This window comes from Lactuca sativa, chromosome 5 (genome assembly GCF_002870075.4).
Source record: "Lactuca sativa cultivar Salinas chromosome 5, Lsat_Salinas_v11, whole genome shotgun sequence".
Lineage (NCBI taxonomy): Eukaryota > Viridiplantae > Streptophyta > Magnoliopsida > Asterales > Asteraceae > Lactuca > Lactuca sativa.
Window position 1 is genome coordinate 240,502,627 of NC_056627.2, and position 25,618 is coordinate 240,528,244.

General features: G+C 33.1%; 1 protein-coding gene and 1 long non-coding RNA gene across 2 annotated transcripts; one reads left to right on the forward strand and one right to left on the reverse strand.

The window, feature by feature from the left end:
- Window positions 1-10,662: 10,662 nt before the first annotated feature.
- On the forward strand, window positions 10,663-12,325 carry LOC111897953 (uncharacterized). Its single transcript, XR_002852443.3, has 2 exons — window positions 10,663-11,160; window positions 11,947-12,325. It is a non-coding gene; the product is annotated as an uncharacterized LOC111897953 (long non-coding RNA).
- Window positions 12,326-22,259: 9,934 nt separating this feature from the next.
- Window positions 22,260-24,691, reverse strand: LOC111897947 (palmitoyl-acyl carrier protein thioesterase, chloroplastic). Its single transcript, XM_023893900.3, has 6 exons — window positions 24,309-24,691; window positions 24,035-24,171; window positions 23,646-23,759; window positions 23,397-23,568; window positions 23,239-23,307; window positions 22,260-22,725 (listed from the first exon to the last, which is right to left on the reverse strand). Exons 1-6 carry the CDS (start codon window positions 24,675-24,677, stop codon window positions 22,483-22,485), a joined length of 1,104 nt encoding a protein of 367 aa, XP_023749668.1. The 5' UTR covers window positions 24,678-24,691; the 3' UTR covers window positions 22,260-22,482.
- Between the last annotated feature and the right edge of the window lie 927 nt (window positions 24,692-25,618).

The following is a 25,618-nucleotide window of genomic DNA, read 5'->3' on the forward strand; positions in this document are numbered from 1 at the left end:
ATTGACGCACCTAAGAATTCTAGGAAGAGATAAAATTGTTTTTGGACTGTCTAAACCTCTTTCTCAAAGTCCTCCTTTCTTCATGGTGTTTATGAACCATTTGAGGCATCACACTTGAGGTGCTAAGCTCTTGAATGGCCAAAACTACAAACTACATCAAGAGGTATTCATCTAACTTGCTTTTTATGTTGTATATCCTCTATTGTATGCTAGTTAGGATGTATGGTTTGGAAAATTGAAAATGTATGTATAATTAGAGTATATATATCCAAAGCATATAGGGTTGCATGCGCACCATACGAGTGTTATAGTTCTTAAAACCCAACAACGAGGTCCACCTGGGGAGTTGGTGTTGGTGGAACTCTTGGTTTACATTGGTACGTCGATTACTTCTGCATGGTGGCATTCTTCTTCCATAGGGATTAGAGATGGAATGATGGTAAGTCCTCGATAGTAGTTATAAGTCAGGTATCATCGAAATGGAACATCTCAGTTATATGTTTGTTTTGTCTCGCCTTTATTGTAACTTGTAAATATTTCATAAAAATTTACTAGAATAATTAAACAATTGCATAACAATTTATGAATTAATTGTAATACCCAATGAAATAAAATGCAAACCAGTTCATTGATAATGTTTCATTGTAGTACATAGTTTTGGAAAATTAACCTTCATGGAGGTCTGTAATATACCTAAAACCCAAAATAAAATCGGCAGCATAACGACCCTTAGAATAGTGTAATCACTTATTTTCAGGGTTAGACCTACATACATAAGGGAGTAGCACAAATGCTTACTCAAAAGACCTAGTCTATAACAAAAGTTTAGTAGCATAAACACTACTCATGGCGAGTGACATCCTTCGGCCCTCGAAGTGTGGCTATGAATGCTCGGATCTCCCTTGTTTCCTCCCTAGCCTCCTTAGCTCGGAGCTCTTTCTCGATCATCCTCTACTTCATGTAGGCATGCCTGTCCATGAGCTCCTTAGCCTCGACTTGGGCAGTCGTAACATCCTCCATAAGATAATCAATAATCTTGCATGTCTAATCATTATCTTCATCTAGATGACAAAATCGGGCGGCGGTGACCTCAGCAGTGACACCAACATCTAGGATCTGGTTGGTAGATGCCCTATCATGCTCATCAAGGTGTGAAATGCAGAGAATCATGATAGGGAGAGCCCTTTGTAGGTCCTCTGCCCAACAGGGTGTCGGATCCTCGATTGGTACACCTGTCAGAAAAATCTCGGGTCTACAAAAAGGAGGTATCGTCTTACGAGGAGTGCGCATCCATAATGGACCACTTGGATGGCGGTATACCGGAAAGCTCGACTCTGGTATAGGATCGTGCAGGTTAGGGATGGAAAAACGTGGGTTGCTGACCTCAGAATCAGCATCGGAGTCCTCCTCCATCAGGTCCTCGTTAATGTCCTCATCATCACCTTATCTCTCCTCCGGGTCCTCCTCAGCAGCTAGTGAGTCAGCCTCGACTTGCTCCTCGGGCTCCTCCTCGATCCATCCACCATTCTTATTATTGGGAAAGTAAGGATCTCCTGGTAGGTGAAATCGGGCCATGTCGATTATGCAAAGATAGAGGTATAAGAGGCACATAAGGAGTCTAGGTGTATGGTTCTATAGTATCATAAAATACTCCTATAGTATTTTAAACTTTATGTTTGGTTGTAAAGTTTCTTTGTATGGGGGGTTGGTAAGGTTTTTCTAAGACTTGCTCACTACGATGATTCCCAAGCACATGTTAGTCATATATTGGCCAAATATAGTTGATCAGGCTCTATCTATCCTAGATCTGATTACATAATTACCTAGGCCTATTCGTAGTGCTCAACTTATTTTATTACTTTTGTATTGTTCTTGTTATGACATTGTTCTAGTATGTATGTATGTACTTATACTTTATAAAAATATCCTTATATTTTAAAAGTACACTTGTACGAAATGTTTTAGTCAGATATTTTTAGTCCCATTGTATTTATACTTGTATATCTTACATGGTTTGATATACTTAGTTCACTATAAACAATGCTCTAATACATATTTGTCACACCCCCAAACTAGGATGGCAGAAACGTCTAGGTGTGGATGACTTCAGGAGGAGTATCACAACATAATGTATAATATTGATCAAAGCAATCACAACCATCATAAATATAATTCAAAATGTTACATTGTTTCCAAATGGTGTATGTTTCAAAACCAATTACATTACGATGACAAAATGAATAGTACGACGCCATAACATCCCATCCTCAAAAGCCTTGTGACTACCTGTTTAACGGTTTCCTAAGAATACAAGCAGTTTTGAAAAGTTTCAACAATTAAGTTGGTGAGTTCATAAGAGTTTTGTATGTGAAAAATCTGTAACTCTTTCCTTGTAAAATGATAATGTTTATTTCTAGAAATCCAATATTTCCATAAAAATGAGTTGTAGTCTTAAAAACCCTAAGATGAAACAAAATGTATAAGTATTTATGCACTTGAAATAGTATTACATAGTTTTATTCTTATATAAAACTATTTGAATGCATGTTACCCCGTAAACTAAATGTATCGTTGATTCCCCATGTGAGTTATTACAACCATGCTAAAATCAAAGTTGGCCTGCTGCGACGTTCTTCAGGCATTGGAATGTTATAGATTTATCACCCCAGACCTGCCGGTGTAGCTGTAGCAAGCAGCTTAGGTGCGAGATTGCCAATTCCGTATAGATCTATACACAAGTATCATGCTCTCTTACCAAGATTCTATTTGTAATTCAGGACTTTAGTGTGTACTCTTGTAGGTATGATGAAGACTTTGTCTCATACAATTGTTTCAACAAGTTTACGTTTTGTGTAATGAAAACCCTTGTATGTGTAAATATCACTTTTCCATAGTATTAATATAGTGTATAATAGTTATACACTTTTATATAATTATTCGTCTTATCCAAAAATGTTTTAATAGTGTTAATGACCCATAAACTACACCTATTATAGTTTATTATAAATATTTGGTCATACCTATATATGCACATGTATATAAGTTGACATGTTTATATGTTCATAAATAACATATATTATACAGCTAACACAAGTATATGAACTTTTAGTATGATAAAGTGAGTTTTCTAGTTTTTGACTTTCTTTACTTCACCAAACGATAAATAATGAATTATAAAATTTGTAAAATTTGTTATTACCTTTTTGTGACGTTTAAGTGAAGTTAACATTTTATGTTTAAGACAACATATTTTAGGTTAAATCTCAAAAAAATGGTAGCATAACCTAGTTATGACCATTTTTGTTTGAAAACCCTAATTTTCACATGAAATGATAGACTTTTAGGTTTCATTTTTCTTAAAACCAAATCCTTATTATTTATACCTAGTTTCATAACGTATGTCCAAAATAACATATTTTGATTAATATCCCACAAAATGGTATAATAACTTGGTTATAACCATTTTTTGCTAGAAAAGTCATATTGTGTCCATAAAACCATAGTTTTTATGACTTTTTCTTGAGAACATATAGCATGCTTATACACATTTTTCATAAATTTGAATTTTGAACAACATACCACACAATAATTGTTCATAATACTAGGTAATAGCATTATTTCATGTAGATAACATTTGTACACAACATGAAAGTAAAGCATGTATAGCAACTTGTACAATTATAAAAGTTTACTTGTATTCTCCTCCTAAAACTTGGATAAAAATGAAAATGAGGCGTATGAACTCACTTTGTGTCACACCCCCAAACCAAACGGCAGAAACGTCCGGGGGTGGAGGACTTCATTTGTAGTATCACAACACATGCATCATAGCAATCAAAGTACAAACAACCATTGTATTTAAATAGTATAAGTATTTACATGTGTTGAATCAATGTATATTGAAACCAAAATAGTTATATAATAGAAGAAGATATGACTCAAAATAGCTCCATCGTCTCAAAAAGCTCGGGGGTACCTATTTATTATTTCCCTGAGAATACAAGTAATTTGAAAAGAGAGTATCAACATAAAGCTGAGTGAGTGCATAAGTCTTTATGTTTGAAAGAATATCTCTGTATCTTGAATATGTTAACTGTTCCAGAAAATCCTATTTTTTCTATTGTATATGAAAAGTAGTTTTATTCCCATAAACCGTTCTATTTGTAAACCAATGTTCTATATTTGTAAAACTTATGACTGAGAGTGTGCCCATTTCACCAGCTGTTATTCAAAATTGTAATATACCATTGTAGTTTGTATTTATTAAACCGGTACTATGAAGATGTACTTACGTTTAGTTGTTTATACACTAGCGTATTGTTAATATCTTTTTATTGAGTTATTATAACCATATTGTGACTGAATGGCCTGAAACAAACGCTTTGTAGACGTTTAAACTGTTGATAACAATTGTCACTCATTGGCGTGCATGCCTGACTATAGCTAGCAGCCTGAGTGCGGGGTTGTCAATCCCAATATAGATCTGCACACAATTTGTTTTGATCCCCTGACTAGAGACTCTAATTATAATTATCAGGACTTTAACTTAGTTGTTTAGATAAATTTAAACAACCTGAATTCAATGTCTCATAAAAAGCATATAAACGTTACATGTATAATGAAAACCCAATCATTCTGAAATAAATGATTGATTGTATATCCATGAATTAACATGTATTTGAAAACCGTAAACCCTTGATTTGTTTTGAATCAAACCTTTGTTTCTTGTAAAATGGTGTATTCTAGTATACTTGAATCATGAATTGTTGTTCTATGTATCATAAATTATACCTATTATAAGTTCTATGTACTTTATGAATTGGTATTTAACTATTTTTGCATGTAACGCCTTGCTCAACATATTACAAAGGGTAATTAAACTGATGAAATAACTTTTATATTTATATACGTATACAATTTTATATATAAGAGTAATTTTTAAATGACATTCGGACAAATAACCGGTACTATAAGTCCACATCCAAACAAGGAAAATGACCTAGAATGAGTTATTATTCCTAAGCCTTTTAAATCTTATTTATATTAATATATGTATACAAATCTGAATTTTAGGGAAAAATATAAGTTTATAAAAGAGTTCAATATTTGAAGTATTTTTTATGCCTTAATGTTGTTTTATCGTGATTTGAAATCATTTAGTTGTAACACAAAGTTCTTGTGTTATACTTGTATTCCCCCCCCCCCCCCCCACCTTAAACAGTAAAAATTATGAAAATACGGGGGTATGAACTCACTTGATAAGTGGTGATTTGGATAGCGTTTCTTTTTCTGGAAAGGAGTTTATTTAGTGAAAAACCGGCTTTAATCGGGCAGAGTTTCGAATGGAGACTCACTTGATAAGTGGTGATTTGGATAGCGTTTCTTTTTCTGGAAAGGAGTTTATTTAGTGAAAAACCGACTTTAATCGAGCAGAGTTTCGACTGGAGAGAGGTTGTTTTTCTCGGAAATCTTGGACCTTCGAAGATTGCTTAGGGTTTTAGACTAGATACCGGGGCTTTGGGGGTTGTTTGTAAGGTTATGGAAGTGAAATGGGTGAAAGTGTGTGAAATTTGGGGTGATAAAGGTGAAAAATCTGGAGAGTCTCGCACCTCTTATAAAGGCCGAAGCCTCCGATCCGAAGCAAGGAAAGGCTGTCACGTGCTCGGACAAGTGGCGAGGTGATGGGCTTCGGTTTGGACACCTGGCATGGCATGTCGGAAGGGGATTGGACAAGACTTCGGTCGAATCGGAGAGCTGCACGCGTCAGATATCCGAAGGGGACACGGAGGCTAGACGCGCATGCGAAGGCGTCTTACGATCCGTCTTAGATGGCGCCTAGGACACGAGGCGCGTCTGATGCCCACTGGACCTCGGATTCGGACCAATCAGAGATGGAAACGAGTGTACACGGGGAAGCCTCGCATGTGAGGTGACGTGGCCGAAGATACACCATGCGAATAAGTAAAAGTGATAAATTGTATTGCTAAATACAAAAACTAAATTGTAATCTAATGTAACTAAAATATTTCCTGAGATATTTGTATAATCATTAATGTTTCCAAATAAGTAGCTTAAAATAACTTACAATAATAACGGTTAAATATAACTCTATATAAATGATTATATTGTTACCTTTAAAAACAAAAAACAATGTTTGATATTTTAAATAATTTCAATGATTGAAATTAAAACACTAAGAAATAAAATTTTGAAAAATTAATTAACAATAACAACTATAAATAACATTAAACCATATACTATATTTAATTTTTTCATAAGTAACCCACGGGTAATGGTCATTTAAACGATTGAGATTATGCATTTTCAGTTGATGTATATGCTATTATATAATTCAAAATAATAAATATATTATATCAACTTAGTATACGAATTATTATATAAAATTTAACAATAATGTTATTGTTATATTACAGAAAACACATATTTGTACAGATTTCAACTATATAGGTGTTTCTGCGCAACGCGCGTGAATTCGCCTAGTTAAAAATAATCGTACGCACGCACATTTTGGTGTTGTTTGTTTTTTTGAAGCAAAATTCCATAAAGTCTGCAGACCACCTCTACAACCCTCTGCAGTAGAAGAGATGGACCAAACGACTGCAGACTGTAATAAGAAACATGTTTGATTTTTTAACATTTGTATGTTGCTGCTGTGACAACCCGATATTTCGACTCTATGTAATGACATAAAAAGTCAAGTATTGTAACCACTTTTGAAATAATGAAATTAACTTTGAAAATAAAATGTACAAAAGTCTCTATTGGTTTACCTACTGTGTTAGATATTGTGTCAAGGTTTACATAAATACTAAAAACACTAGAATCCGAGTTATAACGAAGAAGTTATGACCATTCTAAGATTTCCGACAAAACCGACAACACCGATTAAACGAAAAACGCGAAGTTTCAATATAATAGTTTTTGGCCTTAAGTATCTAAGTGAATGTTGTATATATCATTAAACCATAAAGGTACGTAAAAAGAACGTCCAGATCTAACTTCGTATGAGGAGGTTATGATTTTTCAAAAATTCGGATATAGCAGTAGACAGCTAAAAACTCACAATAGAGACCGAGAGACTTTTGGCCGAAACGACCTAAATGAGAATCGAATGTCCCAACAATAGTAGCGCAACGGTGAAAATTCTGATGAAAACGGACATCGGATGAAGAAGTTATGGGTTTTTAACAGACTTTTCGTGTCCCGTCCCGTTAAAAATGATATAATAAAAATAAATTAAAAATTAGCCGATAAAGTCTAAATGAGAGTTGTAGAGCCTTTTCACACCTACGCGTGCATATAAAGAACGTTGAAATTGGAGCTCGTACGCAAAAGTTACGGATTTTACAAGTTTGGGACACAAAATCCGAGGCTGACTCAGCCTCACGATGTGAGGAGACCAAAACTCACGACGTGAGCTCGTGACTGATGGGTGCCAGAGTGTCAGCCACGTCAAATCGTCGAAGAGGATCATGCTGACTAAGCCTCACAACATGAGACACCCAAAACTCACAACGTGAGACCCCAAAACACAGCCTATAAATAGAAACCGATGGTTTCGAGTTCTAGTGCTCAATTCTCTCTTCTCTTGTGCTGAAACTCTGATTCTAAGCCCCCGAGACCCTCCCGAAGCCCTGGTTTTCACGTACAAGTCCCGAAGGAAGGTTTTGCATTCCCAATAATCCCAAGAAAATCGACTTTCACAAGACGAAGTTCTGCTCAATTTTCATATCACTATCTTCAATCAACCAAGTGTGTTCATACCCCTATAATCTACACTTTTAAATGTTTTATAATTGCTTCTATACGCTTTTAAAGGGGGGGAAATACAAGTAAAGACACGGTTATTATAGTGTGTTACATAAAAGTTTCATTATACACTTTTTATCAAGTGAATCATATGTGATTCATAACTACTATGTGGAAACTTTCATACGCAAAATATATCACGATAACATCTTGTCTTTTGAAATGAAATATTTTGATATATATATATATATATATATATATATATATATATATATATATATACACACACACACAAATCAAACACTATGTTTATACTTTAAGTATATGTGTTCATTTATGGCACTACAGAAGTTATACTATTCATAACAAGTGAGCATTACACTAGGGTTTACTATACAAATGAAACACACATTTTGAGAAACTATAATAGGTATAGTTTACGAGAAAATCATGAACATTTACATACTAATGAATACTATATCAAGGAAATACTTTCATATACAAGAACAAATGGACATTTTCATACGTAAATATGTTTTATACTAAGTTTTGTGAGACATTTCACATACTTTCGAGTATGCATTTTAAGTCATGTATTATATACCATAATCCCTTGTAGGGGGAGCGTGATATTTGAGTATAGATCTATACGGGATTGGCAATCCCACACCTAAGCTGTTAGCTACTGTTAGGCCGGCAGGCTTGGGGTGACAAATGTCATAACTTTCCAACGCCTGAAGAACGTTGTGATGGGTTTTATACAAACAATCATATGTGTGCATGCAACCCTAGAGTTGGATCTATGTTTTCACTATTAGTTATACAACTTTATGAACATAAAAGGAAACCTGGCATGCTACTATTATTTTCGAAATTCATATATAAAAGTAGAATACATAACTTTTGTTGTTATATAGCAATAACAACTAGTTCCTTGAATTTCCTTAGCTCTTGAAAGCAAGTACCACAAGTGTAGTACCTCTAATGGCTCACAAACACACTAGGTGAAAGGATGAATATGGGAGATATGAGAGAAGGGTATCTTGCTCTAGATTTCTTCCCTTTTAGGGTTTCCCAAGGCTTGGATGAAATCTTAGTGCCTTAGGGTGCTATTTATACTTAAGGCTAACTAGGATTTCAAGGTGTAAACCCTAATCCCTTAGCTTAGGGCCTAAGCAAGTCCATGGACTCCTTTCCTTAAGCCCATGGACAAAAACTCCTAGATCCTTCTAGGATTTTCGTTCAAGCCTTAATAAAGGTGATCTAATAGCCCAAATCCTCAAATATTGAATAATTACAAAATAGCCCCTGTACTTTTAATTAATTCCTTTAATCCCGAAATTAATTCCTAATTAATTTCTGATTAAATACTAATTAATAATATGATTCCAAATTAATATATTATTCATATAATATATTAACAAATCATATTTATACTCCAATTTATTATTCTTAACAATAAACCAGCCTCTCTCCTCAACAATCATCCTGTTTAGTCACCAGTGTGAAGGCAACCCAAAAGGACCATGCACAATCGGGTCAAGTACATACCAAAATAGTTATGGACTTAGACAGTAATCCAACACATTGTTATAGGCATCCTGGTCAAATAGTATGGTTATAAGACTCACATGGAGTATTAAAAACACATTGATTTACGGGGGTTTTTTCAAATGCCTTCACGATTTATACATAAACCTACTATTTTAGGCATGAAAAGCACTATTGCATCACAGTTTTGGAACAATTAAACTACCATCTACTACAGTAGAAAATATGGGATTATCTAGGAACATTTAAACATGTACAAACCATTTTCATTCTATTTCATACAAACATTGTCACTAAATACTTATGAACTCACCAGCTTAAATGCTGACCTACTCTTTCAAAACTACTTGTATTTCTCAGGAATTCAGTAATACAGGTAATACTATTTCTTTTGAAGAAGGGACGATGCAGCGTTAGTTTAATTTCATTTTGACATCATATTGTAATTTCTTTTGAAACAAGTACTTTCTACAATGTAAACTTTCAAATTATATATATGATGTTTGTGTTACTTTCTTTACTATGTATTCAACTGTTTCGATACTACATGAAGTCATCCGTCCTCGAACGATTCCACCGTTCTAGTTTGGGGGTGTGACAGCTGCAGATATTAAAAATTTAAAATAAACTGATTTATAATCCGAAAATAGTTTTTTAATACCGAAAATTTAATAAAGTATGAAATTTCGGCAAAAATTTATGATATTTCAGCAAAAAATAATGATATTTTAACAAAAAAAAGTAAAGATATTTTAGCATAAAATAATGATATTACATCAACAAATTATTATTATTCAATATAAAAAAAATTCAACAAGAATAAACAAAAAAAACGAAAAAAAAAAAAGTGAAATAAGATTTCAACAATATATAATCAATATTTTAGCAAGAAAAAAAAGAAGAATAAGAGGTTGGAAGAGATAGGAAGAGACAAAACAAGTGTTGCGTCAAAAAGAACACACGCAGATATTTTTTAATTCGAAGACTTCTGAAAAACAAACAACTGCGAAATAAAAAGTATTGTGCGCGTGATGCGTCGCACAACAATAAGAGGTCTGAAGAGGTTTTTTCCAAAAAACAAACAACAACATTAATTATAATACTTGTTTGTGTATTTATATGTAATACAAATAATAGTTAAGTATTACTAAATAAAAAAACAATTATACTTTTTAAATTTTAGACAAATATATTTGAAATTGAATAGCTTATGTTTTTTATTTCGTAAACAACAAACTTATCTCAAAATCTACACTTATATACAAGTTTATAGCTTATATTTATTGTATATGTAATACAGTTAAAAAATATAAAAGTTATTAGAAACAACGAAATGGTTAACGTAATTAATTAGATATTTAATATTTTATATACAATTATAACATAATTAATTTAAAATAACATATGTGGTTTCTACTATAAAACAGCTTTGGGCCACATATAACATTACACTTATATACAACATGTATATTTAGAACACGACAACCCTAAACCTAATTAATTTCGTCCTCTTTACACAGCCGCCTCAACTGGTACATCTTTATGGCATGACTCCGCTACCATGTCCTTGGCCCCATACATGACGTCACCGCCACCGCCACCTGATCCTTGTCCATTACCGTCATCATCAACCTCCCCTATACATTAGCCCTAAAATCTTGCATCTCGAATCTTGTCTTCGGCATTAATATCCGCCAACCAGCAGCAACTGAAGTTACACCACCAGCCGTCAGGCAGCAACCAGCAACTACTTTTTCTGCAACACTACTGATAACTTAGGCAACAGTCGGCGACGGTCTAACCATCTCCAACAATTATCCCCGAAGCAGCATCTAGCATGTAAGAAAATTTTTGTTCTTGTTTTAGAATCTGTAGCACTTTTAGTTTGTGGTACCGATTTCCGTTTGTATTTGTGTTAGTAATTAGAAAATTTACTTGTGTTTTGTATTTTTAAAAAGGAATAAATTTGTCTATTTTTCTGTTTCTGATCAAAACTGGGTTTTTAAATGTATCATGCTCTCTTCAAAATACTCTTTCTTATAAAGTTTCATTATTTAGTAATCAAGGTTCGATTATAAGAATCTATGAACATGGATGTTTCGATTTTGTATCTAAGATTGGGTTGTAAAGGCTTCCATCAAACAATAAGAACTAATTTACATGTGTCTTTGTTTCGTTCCTATATACTTTGTTTTTAATGTATTCTCTATCTCGAAGTTTATAACTTGCTTGTGATTTAATGATTTAGTTAATAATAAAAACAGACTTCTTACATCCTTGATTTACCTCTATTACAACATTGCAAAAATAAAGATACATAAGTACTACTTTTGCAATATTCTTTCATTATTAATAGACATGGAAGATTATCCCACATTCTCACGTATGAAATTGATTCTAAAAAACTTCAAAGGGAAAAAATCCAAACACAAATGCTGGATATATTCTTTTACAAAATTGAATTTACACACATATCAAACATAATTTACATTGTGCATTTTATATATGTTAATACTTGATACAAATCTGCAAAGATACGTTATTATGAACACTTTAAGTAACAGCAATAACCACTCTCTTACAATACAAATTACAAAAATCACAAATTTGAATTTTTTTTTACAGAAAAGAGCTATTGATGAAACAAATACAAGTTGAATCTAGATACAACGTTCACGACATGAAACAAAGAGAAGGAATGGTATCCGATTTCAACAAAACTACAGAATGGTGCTATTGATTTGATGTGAGGCATTAGAAACATCCGGGGAGTTATAAGTGGGGGAGAGACTTGTAGTTAAGATGATTAAAGAAATGACTGTGAAAGTGGCTTTATTTATTCATGCTAAGATGAAGTTTGATTGGTTGAATTTTGTTCACACGGATGAATAACTTAATGAATGGTTTTGATGGTATTAAGATAAAATTAAGGGTCAAGATGTCCTCTACGTGTGAGAGTCAATGTGCTTTCAAGAGATGAATTTGATTGGTTGCTTTTGTTTCACATGGATACTCATCTTACACCATTTATTTTGAAATCAAAGGTCATAATGTCTTCTCCTTGTTTTTTAAGACATTGTCTTAAAATGGTGGGGCCCTTAATTATATACCCTTTATAGATGATATATATATATATATATATATATATATATATATATATATATATATATATATAATCACTAGATTAGTAAGGAAAAACTTACCAAAAGATTAAGAACCAACTTATGAAAATTAGCCTTGAGAGAGAAAGCTTGCTCTTTGAGGAAAGAGATGAACAAAAATGAAGAAGATGGGATGGGGGTCGGCCAAATTAAAGAGAAGAGGGAGGGGGAGAGAGGGGGTAGGTATCGGGAGACATGGAGTGTTTTCTTGAATTTAATATTCCAGCTTGTCTCACTTAATTAAACAATAATACTTTAATAAAGGTGTAATAATCATATAAGACAAAGGTGGTCTTATTAGTTTACTCTTATAAAAAAAATGGGTAATTTTTATAGAAGTTGGTGATTTTTATAAAAAAAAAAAGTGTGGTAAAAATGATGTATAATTACTTAATTTGAATCATATAAATTCAAATTATTATAAAAATCATTATCATAAAAAATAATAACACATTACACGAAAGTTAGGATGATTCCTAATTCTTTTCGTTAAAGTTTGAGTGTTTAAGCCGGGTAAAGAATTTGTCACATTCAGTAACGAATTCACTAAAAATCTGAATATGTAACATTTGTCATGAATTTTGTCATGTAGTATAAAGTTTATGAACTCAACTACATTGTGTTATGAATATTATTTATACATAAATAGTATATAATTTAATTATCGAATTTTTACATCACTAACCCTAATTAGGGTTTATATTCAATAATTTTTAACAAGAGAGGTACTTTGTATTATAACTTGTCAATAGTACATTAGAAACATTAGGGAATATCACATTTCTCTTAAAATTTTAATACGAGTTGAGTTGACCTGGTTGACTTTTGTTGACTTTGTTTGATCAAAATTGACGATTATCACACATTTTTGCGTGTCCTAAAATTAATTGTCGTTTTTTGAGCTTTTTAGTACTTTCAATGGATGAAAACATCGTTTCTCAAGTTAAAACACCCGAGAAAGAAAGCATCACTACCTTTACAGTTTCTGGAAAAAGATCATCACAATCATGGTTAGAACTCTGACTATTCCAAAAACTTTGACGAAGTTTTCCCGAAAATCTCTATCCATATAGATTCAAACATCAAATGTCTAACCATTTGCACTTCACAAACTAAACAACGGTAGGAACATCATTAATAGTGACTTTAATTCTGAATCTTTTTACAGGTCTCTTCTTGATAAATCAATTTGCAGGAGACATCTCTATGAAGTTCATTCCCTGATAATTGTTACCTGGTTTGGGTGTAATGTGTTCATCATCACAAAATTTATCCATAATCTAGGGGATATATCATATTCTTGCAAGTTGTTTGATAAATTTCCTGAACCATATATGTTTCTGTGGAACACCATTATTCGGGGTTATTTTAAGCAAAACATGTTAGGTTTGAAGAAACAATCAATAAAATAAATCTGAGAAATACGAGAAATCGGAAATGAAGTCAAAGCACACTGAACATAGGGATTTAAGTGGTTCAATCTATCTTGCATTAGCTTACATCCACTGTTGAACCAGAGAGAGATTTTATTTCACAGATTTTTTCTGCTATAATGTTACAAATACGTCTGTTCATAAATATATAAACGATAAGATTTGACCTAAAAATCTAAAAGGCCAAGACCTACTAAAAAACAAAAAATTAAAAAAAAAAAGTAAAAAAAAATCCCTAGAAAAAAAGTTGTCCCGCCCCAAAAATTTTCAGTCGTTAAATATCCAAATCTGATGATAAGTCTCAATATCTAACAATCTCCCACTTGAAGGCTTGAATATCATTTAACTACCAACAAAGATCGTATCCCATGTAACACTCATCTTTCTCTCTCTCTCTCTCTCTCTCTCTCTCTCTCTCTCTTTCTCTTTCTCTTTCTTTCTTTCTTTCTCTCTCTCTCTCTCTCTCTCTTTCTCTCTCTCTCTCTCTCTCTCTCTCTCTCTCTCTCTCTCTAGTCCCTGCCTCATCTTCAAGTTCCTAGAAGCCTAATTGAAGTTATGCTCAGCTTCAACTTACCACCTTAGTAAATATATCAACTGGATTCTTAGTACCAAGGATTTTCTTTGGAGTGTACCATCAGTTATCAGTTCTCGTATGAAATGATATCACATATTATGTGTTTCCTTCGGCTATGAAACACAACATCCACAACAACAACAAGTTTGACAAAAGGAATCTCGATCAATGAAGGAGCAGGAGGTTCAAGTTCAATCCCTAACAAGTCAACTTCAAATGTTGATCCAAATGACAAACGGAAATCAATCTCAGTTGTTCAATCAGAATAAGAGAAGAAAAAGCAACAAGCCATCGAATTCTAAAAAGAAAGGGTAATAAACAGCATTCTAAGGCGAAGAGCGAATGACTCGCCCGACTTGAACAAGGATGTTCCCAACAAGCAGTTGTGTTATGAAACAATAGAAGATATTGTTTCTATTGGAATAAATGATGATTTTCAAAAACTACCAAAGAAGAGCTACGACACATAAAATTTTGATTTTAATCATCTCGACTTTCCGATCAATCTTATCTTGTTCACTTCTTCACAATTCCAGATCGTAGAGAACTTCAGTGATAAGGAAGAATTTAGAAGATTGAAGATTCGCTTTCACAAAGTCTTGGGGAAGAATGAGGAAGGGGTATGGTCTCCAGTGAAGATAAAAAAAGTGATGACCATTACTCGTGATAGCATGTTCTAAGGTCTACTACAAAACTTTCGTTATGCTGTTGTAAGAGCAAATAACATTGTTTTTTAGTTCACAATAGCAGATTTTCCATTGATGAACTTAAATGATTTGATCACGGTCATGAAGATTTTGAGAGCTGTTGATGTTTTGAAGATAACAGAGACCAATAAGGATGATTTTATTATTGGGTTTGCTCATATCAAACTCTTTCTTGACAACTATTATGACTACTTGGCGATCACAGATATTGATCTTGAAACAGCTGTCAAGAAGCCATCGAAAGTCCCTTAATCTTTGTTAAGAGGAAAGATAAATATTGATGATTATGAATATGGTGAAATTGTTCCTCAACCTCATAGTGTTGTGTTTCGTGGAAAGAACAAGAAAGAGTGAATGACAATGTTTTTGTTTCAAATTAGTGATCTTGAGAGGTACGTAAACACTCAATATACTAATCTCCATATTTGAATCAATAATTGCAAGAAGAATGACATTGAAGACAAAGTTGAGATTTGAAAAACCATTCTATGGTATATGGAGTTCGAAGATAACTTCTACAAAATTTAAAGTTGGTTGCTTAATTTCGACTACTCTCACTAAGGGGGAGATTATAGGGGTCGAATGTGAATAGTAAGGAGTCAAAGTAGTCAGAGTATATAAGGAGTTGAAATTAGTATGACTTCTACTCTCTATCTATTTTACAAGGCATCGTTGTTTCGACACTTTGATGTTTAGTTTTTGTAAATTTTTGTGAGTCTGTCGTACCCTATCAACAGGGTAGGTGCATAGAGTAGAGTAACGTTCGAACACTTGATGTATTCTTTCTTGTACTCTTGTACTCATTCAGACTAAATCAAGGCAAACAGACATTATTTACATGTCGTTTTCATTAGCAGCTTTGATTGTCTTAATCATTTGTGTTCGTAATCAATCCTAACACACTTCATTGGACTTTTTATGAGATGTACTAAAATTTCATTGTCACGATGGAGAACACAGTCTTCTTGTTTTATTCCTAGTTCTGAGCAAAAAATTTCAACCGCATCAACTCTTTGCTTGATTCTACAATGGCCATATATTCTGCCTCCATTAGTGCTTTTTCCCAAATCCGCACATCCCTATAAATTAGCATCGGCAAATCTTTCCAAAACCACTTTATTTCTGCTGAAACATAGAGCGACTTCAGAAGTACTTTTAAAGTAACATAGCAGCCACTTGAGCCCTTCCCAATGCTCTTTACCTATATTTAAAATAAATCTACTCATAACTCCCACTATATGTGCAATGTCCGATCTTGTGCATACCATAACATACATCAAGCTGCCAACTACAGGATTTTGTCCATTTCTTCTTTGTCTTCATCTGTCTTTAGGGACTTTTCCTTTGAAAGTTTTATCTAACTTCCTAAAGGTGTACTTCTTGGCTTTGCATCAGTCATGTTGAACTCCTCTAAAATCTTTCTAATATACTTATGTTTTGAAACCTTTAAAGTTCTAGCAACTCTGTCTCTGACTATGCTTATCCCGAGAATTTGTTTGGCAGCTCCCAAGTCCTTCATCTCGAACTCTTTGGAGAGCTGTTACTTCAGTCTATTGATTTCATGTATGTTTGATCCAACAACCAACATATCATCAACATATAATAAAAGATAATTGTAAGAAGACATGAACTTCTTTAGATAACAACAATGGTCCGTCTCATATCTCTTGTACCCACTTTTCTATATGAAGCTATCAAATTTTAAATACCACTACCTTGGAGCTTATTTCAATCCATATAAACTTTTATTCAGTTTACACAACAGGTTCTCCTTACCATTCACCAGGAACCCTTCTGGTTGGAACATGTAATTATCTTCCTCAAGGTCACCATGCAAGAATGTAGTCTTAACATCCAGTTGTTCTAGAAGTAAGTTTTCAGCAGACATAATGTTCATGACCAGTCGAATAGTAGTCATCATTACAAATGGAGAGAATATCTCATTGTAGTTAACCCCCTCATTCTGTTAGAAACCCTTTACAACTGGTATGACATTATACCTCTTGCTGCCATCAGTTTCATCCTTGATTCTAAACACCCATTTATTTTGCAAAGCTCTCTTTCCTGCTAGTAATTTGACTACAAACCAGGTATAGTTCTTGTCAAGTGAATCCAAATCCTCCTCCATGGATTTCTTCTATTTTATAGAGGCTTTCAGCTTCATCACCTCTGGATAAGACTCTATCTCTCTGCTCTCTATCAGTAACATGTAATTAGTGAATGAATAAGATTTTTCTAGTGGGTCTCCGATCTCAGGTCGATCTTTTGAGATTAAGAATTTCAACATCAGTCTAATTTGGAGCTTCATTTTTTGACTAATCTGGGATTTCGGTTTTTGAGTCTTTGTCTTCTTTATAACTCCCAATTACTTCAATATTTACTGTCATTTCAGCTCTCTCACTATTTTGTGAGCCTTCACTTGTTTTAGGTTGTAAAACATCAGCATCTGTCAATTCTTTGAACATCGCCTTTTGATTTTGTTTGATTTTTCTTGGAGCTATATCTAGATCATCTATATAGATGCGTCTTTATTAATAGTGACATATTTGCTCCTGATCACTTTCATGGTTTGGTTATCCCAACATCTATAGCCCATATCATCCAGCCTGTTCCCGATAAAATTACACTTCTTATATTTGGCTTCAAGTTTGTCTTTTTCTACATCTTTAACCTTGATATAAGAAAAACAACCAAATACTTTAAGGTGTGTGTGTATGTGTGAGAGAGAGAGAGAGAGATACTTCCCTTTTATGCCATTCTTCTTTTGGAATCTTAAACCCAATGGTGACTGGGGGTTTGTAATTCATAAGGTAAGTAGCTGTGGTTACTACGTCTGCCCAGAACATTTTTGGCATCCCTGCAGATAACGTCATGCTTTTAGCCCTCTCATTTAATTTTTTTCATCCTCTCTGCAACACCGTTTTGCTAAGGTGTTTTTGGCACAGTCTTCAATATTCTGATTATGTGTTCTGTATAGTAATCAATAAACCCCTTTTCACCCCTATTATCTGACTTCATACATTTTATCGCTAGATTTGTCTCATTTTCCACAGAAGCTTTGAACCTTTTAAATTTAAAGAGAACGTCAGATTTATTTTTCATAAAGTCAACCCATACCTTTCTTGTAGCATCATCTGTAAAGGTAACATGATATCGAGAACCTCTTGTTGATGAAACTGATGTAGCACCTAAGACATCAAAATGTATCAGCTCAAGCTTCTCTATTTACAGAATACATATGGTTTACAAAATCCGATTGTTACATTCTTCAACTGCGGGATCCTACCCTTTGAAGCAAGCATCTTTATTCCCTTCTCACTCATATGGCCAAGTCTTTGGTGCCATAAAGAAGAGGACTCCCCATCTCTAATAGTTTCATTTGATTCTCCTGAGGTAAACTCCCCCATATATAGAGCTCCCTTGTTCTTTCCTTTAGCAATGACCAATTTCCCTTTAATAACCTTACATTTACCTTTTCTATACTTTACATCATGTCCCATTTCATTCAGTTGTCCTACTGAGGTCAAATTTTCTTTAGATCAAGAATGTATTTCAAATCCTTCAAAATCCAAGTAGTACCCATTGAAGTTTCTAAAGCTACATCTCCAATACTAGTGATCTTCACAAACTTACCATCCTACAGGCGAATAGTGCCACTATAAGATCTAAAACTTCTCATGATTTCTTTGTTGTGGCAAGCGTGAAATGATGCTCCTGAATTAATCATCTGAGAATCGACTGGATTCTCTACATAACAAATCAGTGCATCATTGCAGTCTACAACCACATTCATCTCCTTCTTGCCATTATCTATAGAAGGTTTAGAACATTTATTTCTGAAATGTCCATTCTCATTAAAGTTCCATCATACGATTTCTTTTTTGCTTCTTAACTATCCTCTCTTCCTTGACTTTGATCTTTCGCTTGTGTATCTACCTCTGTTTTATTTTCTGTACCTCTCTTCCGTATTGAGTAAACTGGTGGAACCTTCTCCTACATTCCTTCTCCGAACATCTTCACATAGAATCCAATCTCTGATGCTTTCGAATGTGAGTTTTGTAGTTCCTAAAGAACTACTGACTGTAGTAACTGTTCCAACCCAACTTTCAGGCAATGAATATAATAATAATAAAGCCTGGACTTCATCTTCAAATTTAATTTGAATAGATCCTATCTTGTATATTATCGAGTTGAATTCGTTGACGTGGACTACCATACACACTCCTTCCTTCATCTTCGTATTTACCAATTGTCTGATCTAGACAAATTTGTTTTCTGCAGATGGCTTTTCATACATGTGTGATAGTGCCTTTATCAATCCAAACATGGTCTTCTCATTGACAACGTCTTCCTTCATCTTCATATTTACCAATTGTCTGATCTAGACAAATTTGTTTTCTGCAGATGGCTTTTCATACATGTGTGATAGTGCCTTTATCAATCCAAACATGGTCTTCTCATTGACAACGTTGTACACGACATTCTTTTCGAGTGATAATCTAACAACGCCAATGTCATGTATGTCCAACAAGATGAATTCTGCAAGATCCACCTTCTCAGGTTTCTGTTCAGATAACGGTAAGTCTAATTTCTTCTGATATAAGTAATCCTCAATCAGCATCTTCCATAATTCAAAATCATGTCCTTCAAATTTATTGATTTTCACCTTTCCGTCTTCAGCTAAAGCTCTGATACCAGTTGTTAGGTTTGAAGAAATGAGAAATAAAATAGATTTGAGAAACATGAGAAATCAGAAACGAAATCAATACACACAGAAAACATGGATTTAAGTGGTTCACACTATCTTATGATAGGCTACGTCCATTGTTGAACCAGAGAGAGATTTCCTTCCACTTCTGCTACAATGTTACAGGTATGACCGTTCATATATATATAAACGACAAGATTTGACCTAAACATCTAAAAGGCCAAGACCGACTAAAAAACACAAAAAAAAACGATCTAGAAAAAAAAAAGTTGGCCCACCCAAAACATTTTCAGTCTTTAAAATCCAGATCTAATGATAAGTCTCTATATATCTAACAAAACATGTTTAAAGAAGCTATTATGTTGTACATGCAAATGCAAAAGGTATGTATTTGGCCGGATTGCTTCGCACTTCCTCATGTACTTAAGGTGTGTGGAGAAGTTGCATCCTTGAAAGTTGGTTGGGTTGTACATGAGCAGATCTCCAGGCGTGGATTTGAAGTAGTTGTGTTTGTGCAGAATGGGTTGTTGAATATATGCCAAGTGTGGTAGATTGTATCATGGACTAGAATCATTTAACTTATGCTCAAAATGGACAACCAGTTAAGGTTGCAAGAATCTTCAAAATAATGAGGAATTATGGTATGCAACCAGATTGGATTACTTTGGTTAGTGTTATCAACTCCTATATTGCCATAGAAGATTATGCTATCTACTTTTTGGTGGGATTTCTATCAGTTTTAATTTTAATTGAAGTGAACTGATTAAGTGCATGTGAGGTGTTGGATGAAATGATCAAGTGAGACTAGACAATAATTTCTTTCATTTTTTGGCTATGTAAAAATGGAGGTGGTGAGATGGATATAGAAAATTTCATGATTGAGATGGGCAAGGAAATTGGAGGCTCTTACTTGATAATTAGTGTTTGATTATGTAATTATAATATAAATTCATTATATGTAACAAATAGGTCTTTTTTTATCTATTTCTTTTATGAAGTTTACATTATGTCATTTTGGAAAATTGATCTGCCAATTATGTGATAACTTGATGTAGATCACTTAAAAGAAACAAGTAAAGAACAACCTGTATGCATGTAATAACTGTTGACAGCATAATAAGAGATACGTTGTTCATTTCATGTTTTTTTTTCCTTTTAACTGATGTATGCATAAGTAATGTTTTAAAATATTTGAGAAACATGCATCATATCAGAGGAAATAAAAAGGGGGCAAATTTTTAAAAAGCAAGAACTTAATGGGGAAAGCCTCTTTTTTCTGACTTTCTTTATTAAGTGTTAACTTTTTACTAATTTGTAATCATGTTTTCCTAAAAGTCTGTCCTTAAATCTACACTTCCACTTTGCAACTTTTCAAGATACATGACCTAATTCTTTTATCTGTATTTGAAATGAACAATTGGATAGTTTAATCAATTTTGGACGTTGTAGTGCTTTATGATTAATGAAGCTAACAAAATATTAGAAGCAAACTTTGAAGAGGAAATGAAGCGGATAATAAAAATCTTATCAAAGGTATGGTAGTTTGCACCATATTGTTATTTTATAAGAAATGTGAAATAGGCACACACTTCTTAATTGTTCTATAAATTCTGATGGTTGTGCTTCTGGGATTTACATATTTCTTATTAGGGAGATGATTTGTGCACAACAATTTTTCTCCATACACAACAATTGGTGCTTTAAAATGTTGTATTATACAACTCTACAGTGCATACATTATTGTGTATGACAAAAAATTGTTGTGTACAAATCACTTCTCTTCTTATTATGTTGTCAACAGAATGGAACCACGATAGAGGAGTACTTGATAAAGCTAGATGAGGCACTTCAGGTCATTAAGTGCAAGAAATTACACATGTCCTTTTATGTCCTCAAATGCAAGAAATAGCAACGTAATTTGCTATTTCTTATATTTAAGCTTCCTTTACCACAAATAAGTATAAGTATATTGTTATTTCATGCATCTAGGCCTTTTTTGTTAAACTACAAGAAATATCAGCATACTTTAATTTATTTGACTTGAAGATTCGCCTTATCTTCATGTCTTGGATGTTATCTCCAACAAATTTGGTAGTGTTTTGTTACTCTAAATGAGGTCGAGCATCAGAGAAGAGAGGCTCTTAGCTTTATGTCTTCCTAATTCATTAATGTTTCATACAGTTCTCATTTCTTTTGTTTATCATATTTGTAAGTACGTATTCATCAAATGGTAAATAAGAATCTAAATAGATTATCCAATCATTTTTCTATTTCATCTTATTTTCCTTGCACATTTATAATAAGCACAACAATATCATTTAGTTTTCAAGAAAAATGGTTTGTAATCCTTAAAAAAATATGTATCTATATATATAATCACAAGGGTACCTTGATTTTTATAGAGAGACAATAATTGCAAAAGTTTAATAAAAATAAACACACCTATTTCATGAATTTCAAAGTAACAATCATTCGTATAAAGAACGTAAATACATTTACGTTGATGGAGGAGGGTTGACTCTGACACTAATTATTGTTGGACACTTGCGTTGCAGAAGTAATTGACGCTTTGAAGTCTTTACTTGTTTCCTTGTTTCAACCGCCATCTAGTCCTTCCTTTCATGATATTACTATTGTCACCATCAATATCAAATCGAAGCAAATGTTGGCAATCAACAATGTCATAATTAGATGTTTCATCACTGTTGTTTGTCAATATAGAAGTGAAGGATTGCAGTATATTGTCCTTTGTAAACTCTCGATAGTAATCTAGTGTCATGCTATGAATCTCGTAGTTCTCTATTATTGTCTTGGGAACACTCTACGATAGCAATTAAGTGTCATTATAACTCATGTATCATTTATCCTTAAAATATAAAGGAGATAAATCTAACCTAATTCCTTGGTGATTTATCAAAAAATTACCAACAAATTATGAAATTACCAAAATATATAGCCATGAAAATCATAGTTGGATTGGATTGGATTAAGCAACGATTTTCTTCTCTTGAGGGAAAATAGGAAAAGGAGAGGGTGAGCTTTTAACTTGTACCTCCTAAGAGGCAAGGCATATTTTGTAATTAGCTTACCGCTAAAGAAGTAGACATATTTTGTAATTAGCTTCCCTCAACTATTATTTACGCTATGTATATTAACAGAAATATATTTGTAAATTGCACCCAACAGGAGAAAATCACAGCCCAATCCGGTCCAAGTACGATTTCGATGGCTGTTTTGGTAAATTTTTTTAATTTTATTGTTATTTCTTAAAAAAAACGTTAAGGAATTAAGCTAGAATTGTCTTTTTCTCTAAAATATAAGATAAACCAATTACCTCAAGGATCAACCCAACATATTTCACATTGTTCACATGTTGGTTAATATCTAAATCGCTCCATCTTGGCTAATATTTGTGTGTCAAGTGAAACAAAAATCATATATTTAGCAAATAACCAATATACAATATTTCAAATTAGATAAAACTCGACCCACCTTTAAACCTTTGCAAATGTGTTCATTAATCTTTTCCTCACTTTTTGACCATGTTCTAGTGTCCTGTTCGATTAAAGGGGGTTTATCTACATAGATTTGCTCGAGTTTAGCTCGAACCTCATTTGGAAATTTGGATAACTTTCTTGTCTTTGTATTCATCATCACCCAATAGCTACAAGATAGAAGTATTATATCAACACACAAAGAAGTTTTAAGTCATTATGTATTATGTAACGATAAGATTTATACCTTGAAGCTCTTACTAATATCTCGCCTGTTTTGCAATCATGCAATGTCAAATTACAACACACACCATTTTTTCCATGAGCAGCTTTCCAAGTCTCCATCTGAACAATATCACCCCTGTAGAAGATTTAAGCATGCCAGAGTACATCATGGTCCAACTAATAATCTCTACATGATAAATTCCTTGTGGTTTAAAGGAAATGTGAATTTCACAAAGCTAGTAAGTTTGAGGATTTAGTTACCGATCAATATACATAATTGTAAAGAGATGTGTTTTAATGATTTACAAAAAGTTAAATGTATATCAGCTTTAAAGACAAAGATGATTGAATGATAGAATTATAGTGAATCAAGGTCCATGTATAGATGAAAATGAGTCATGCATGTTGTACCAAATTGGATAACGATCCACAATCATTTGGATCTTTGCCATCACCCACGTTAGGTTGTGCTTGGACATCTCCTCGGACCCAAACCCAAACCCATCATGCATTAATCCACTTTTCTTCATATGATTAGCTGTTGTTTCCTGTTAGTCCACCTTGAGATTGTGAATAAATAGCATGTATATAACTAGAAACAGACAAACCAAAAGGCCATGTCCATAACAGTTTATTTGCATCTTGCTTTTTTTTTTTTACGTATATACAATCTGAACATATATACCTGCAAATGGTTCATTAGCGTTTCTATCGAAGCTGTTTCATCTGGCCCTACTTCATATAACCTAATACAAAATATTTCTTGGAATATAGAATCATCGTGAATCATTCTTTCTACGCGAAGATCCGAAACCATGTTTGGACTCTCTTTCTTGGGGTCGACCATGCTCCAATCTATGGCATCTACTTTTGTAGCGTTTACCTTCATTGGAGCTTTAAATTGCAAACTCCAGGAAGAAGCCTGCTTTAACTTAATCCTCTCATGCTCATGCATGGCCCCTGGAATGCATCCAAACTTGCTGGATGTCATGTAATTAGGGTATGGGGAAGAGTTCATAGTTATGGATGATGCAGTGGTGATCATAAAAGCCATTGCTAATTAACAAATTCTTATGCTCGAATTGCAATAGACAATGTTTTCGTTATTAAACTATTTATAGAAACATAGATCAACATTTTAGATTCGCTTACGATTAATTAATTGCATTAGAATTTAAGACAATTTTAATGGTCTATGTGAAGCTAAGCATGGCCTTTTTTTTTTGACAATGTGAAAATAAGCATGACTGATAGATTGGGCTACAAAAAAATATTAAAGAGATCAAAATGATTTTAAATAACTGTAAAATAAAAAAGTGTTCCGGTACAAGAAAAATGATAAATTATATACACCTTATATTTTTGGATTTCCAACTTGTTATATCATTTTAATTCAAACAAAACGTGTATGACATAATCTAGTTATTAATCAAATTAACAACAGTATCGGCAGATATTCTTGGTTTCCTTTGTCTTTGTCACAAGATATGGACTAGAATCTAGACATCTTCTAGTTTAAAATAAAATAATAATAATAATAATAATAATAATAAATAAAAAACACTTCCCATTTTATTCATTAAATATCAATAAAATAATCATATTTGCATTTCCCATTTTATTCATTTTATATCAATAAAATAATTATATTTGCATCCAAGTTATTTATATTGTGCACCTAAAATCAAATTATTGATAATTCTAATATTCATTACTTGGTTCACAAAACCAAACTTTACTTAATAATATTTATAAAGTATTTATTTTAGTTATACTTCATTTTTTTTATCGACGGACTCATTGGAATTCCATATATTTTCGGTGTCAATCTTTGCTAATATCTATTCATCTACCACCAATATGAATATTTATTTGTTTTTGACTATTCTTGATCCTCTTAAATAACAATGAATGATGTTATCTAATAAATCCACATAAGCATTATAATATAATTTATAATGCTTCTGGAAAGCTTTCTCATAAGATTATGACTAT

What these genes read in the sequence shown, in the direction of transcription:
- LOC111897947 (XM_023893900.3), bottom strand. Translation starts at nt 24,677, where the DNA reads ATGGCTTTTATGATCACCACTGCATCATCCATAACTATGAACTCTTCC. An exon ending in GTGGATCGTTATCCAATTTG is followed by an intron (nt 23,760 to 24,034) that starts GTACAACATGCA and finishes AATCTTCTACAG; the next exon opens with GGGTGATATTGTTCAGATGG. An exon ending in ATATTAGTAAGAGCTTCAAG is followed by an intron (nt 23,569 to 23,645) that starts GTATAAATCTTA and finishes TCTATCTTGTAG; the next exon opens with CTATTGGGTGATGATGAATA.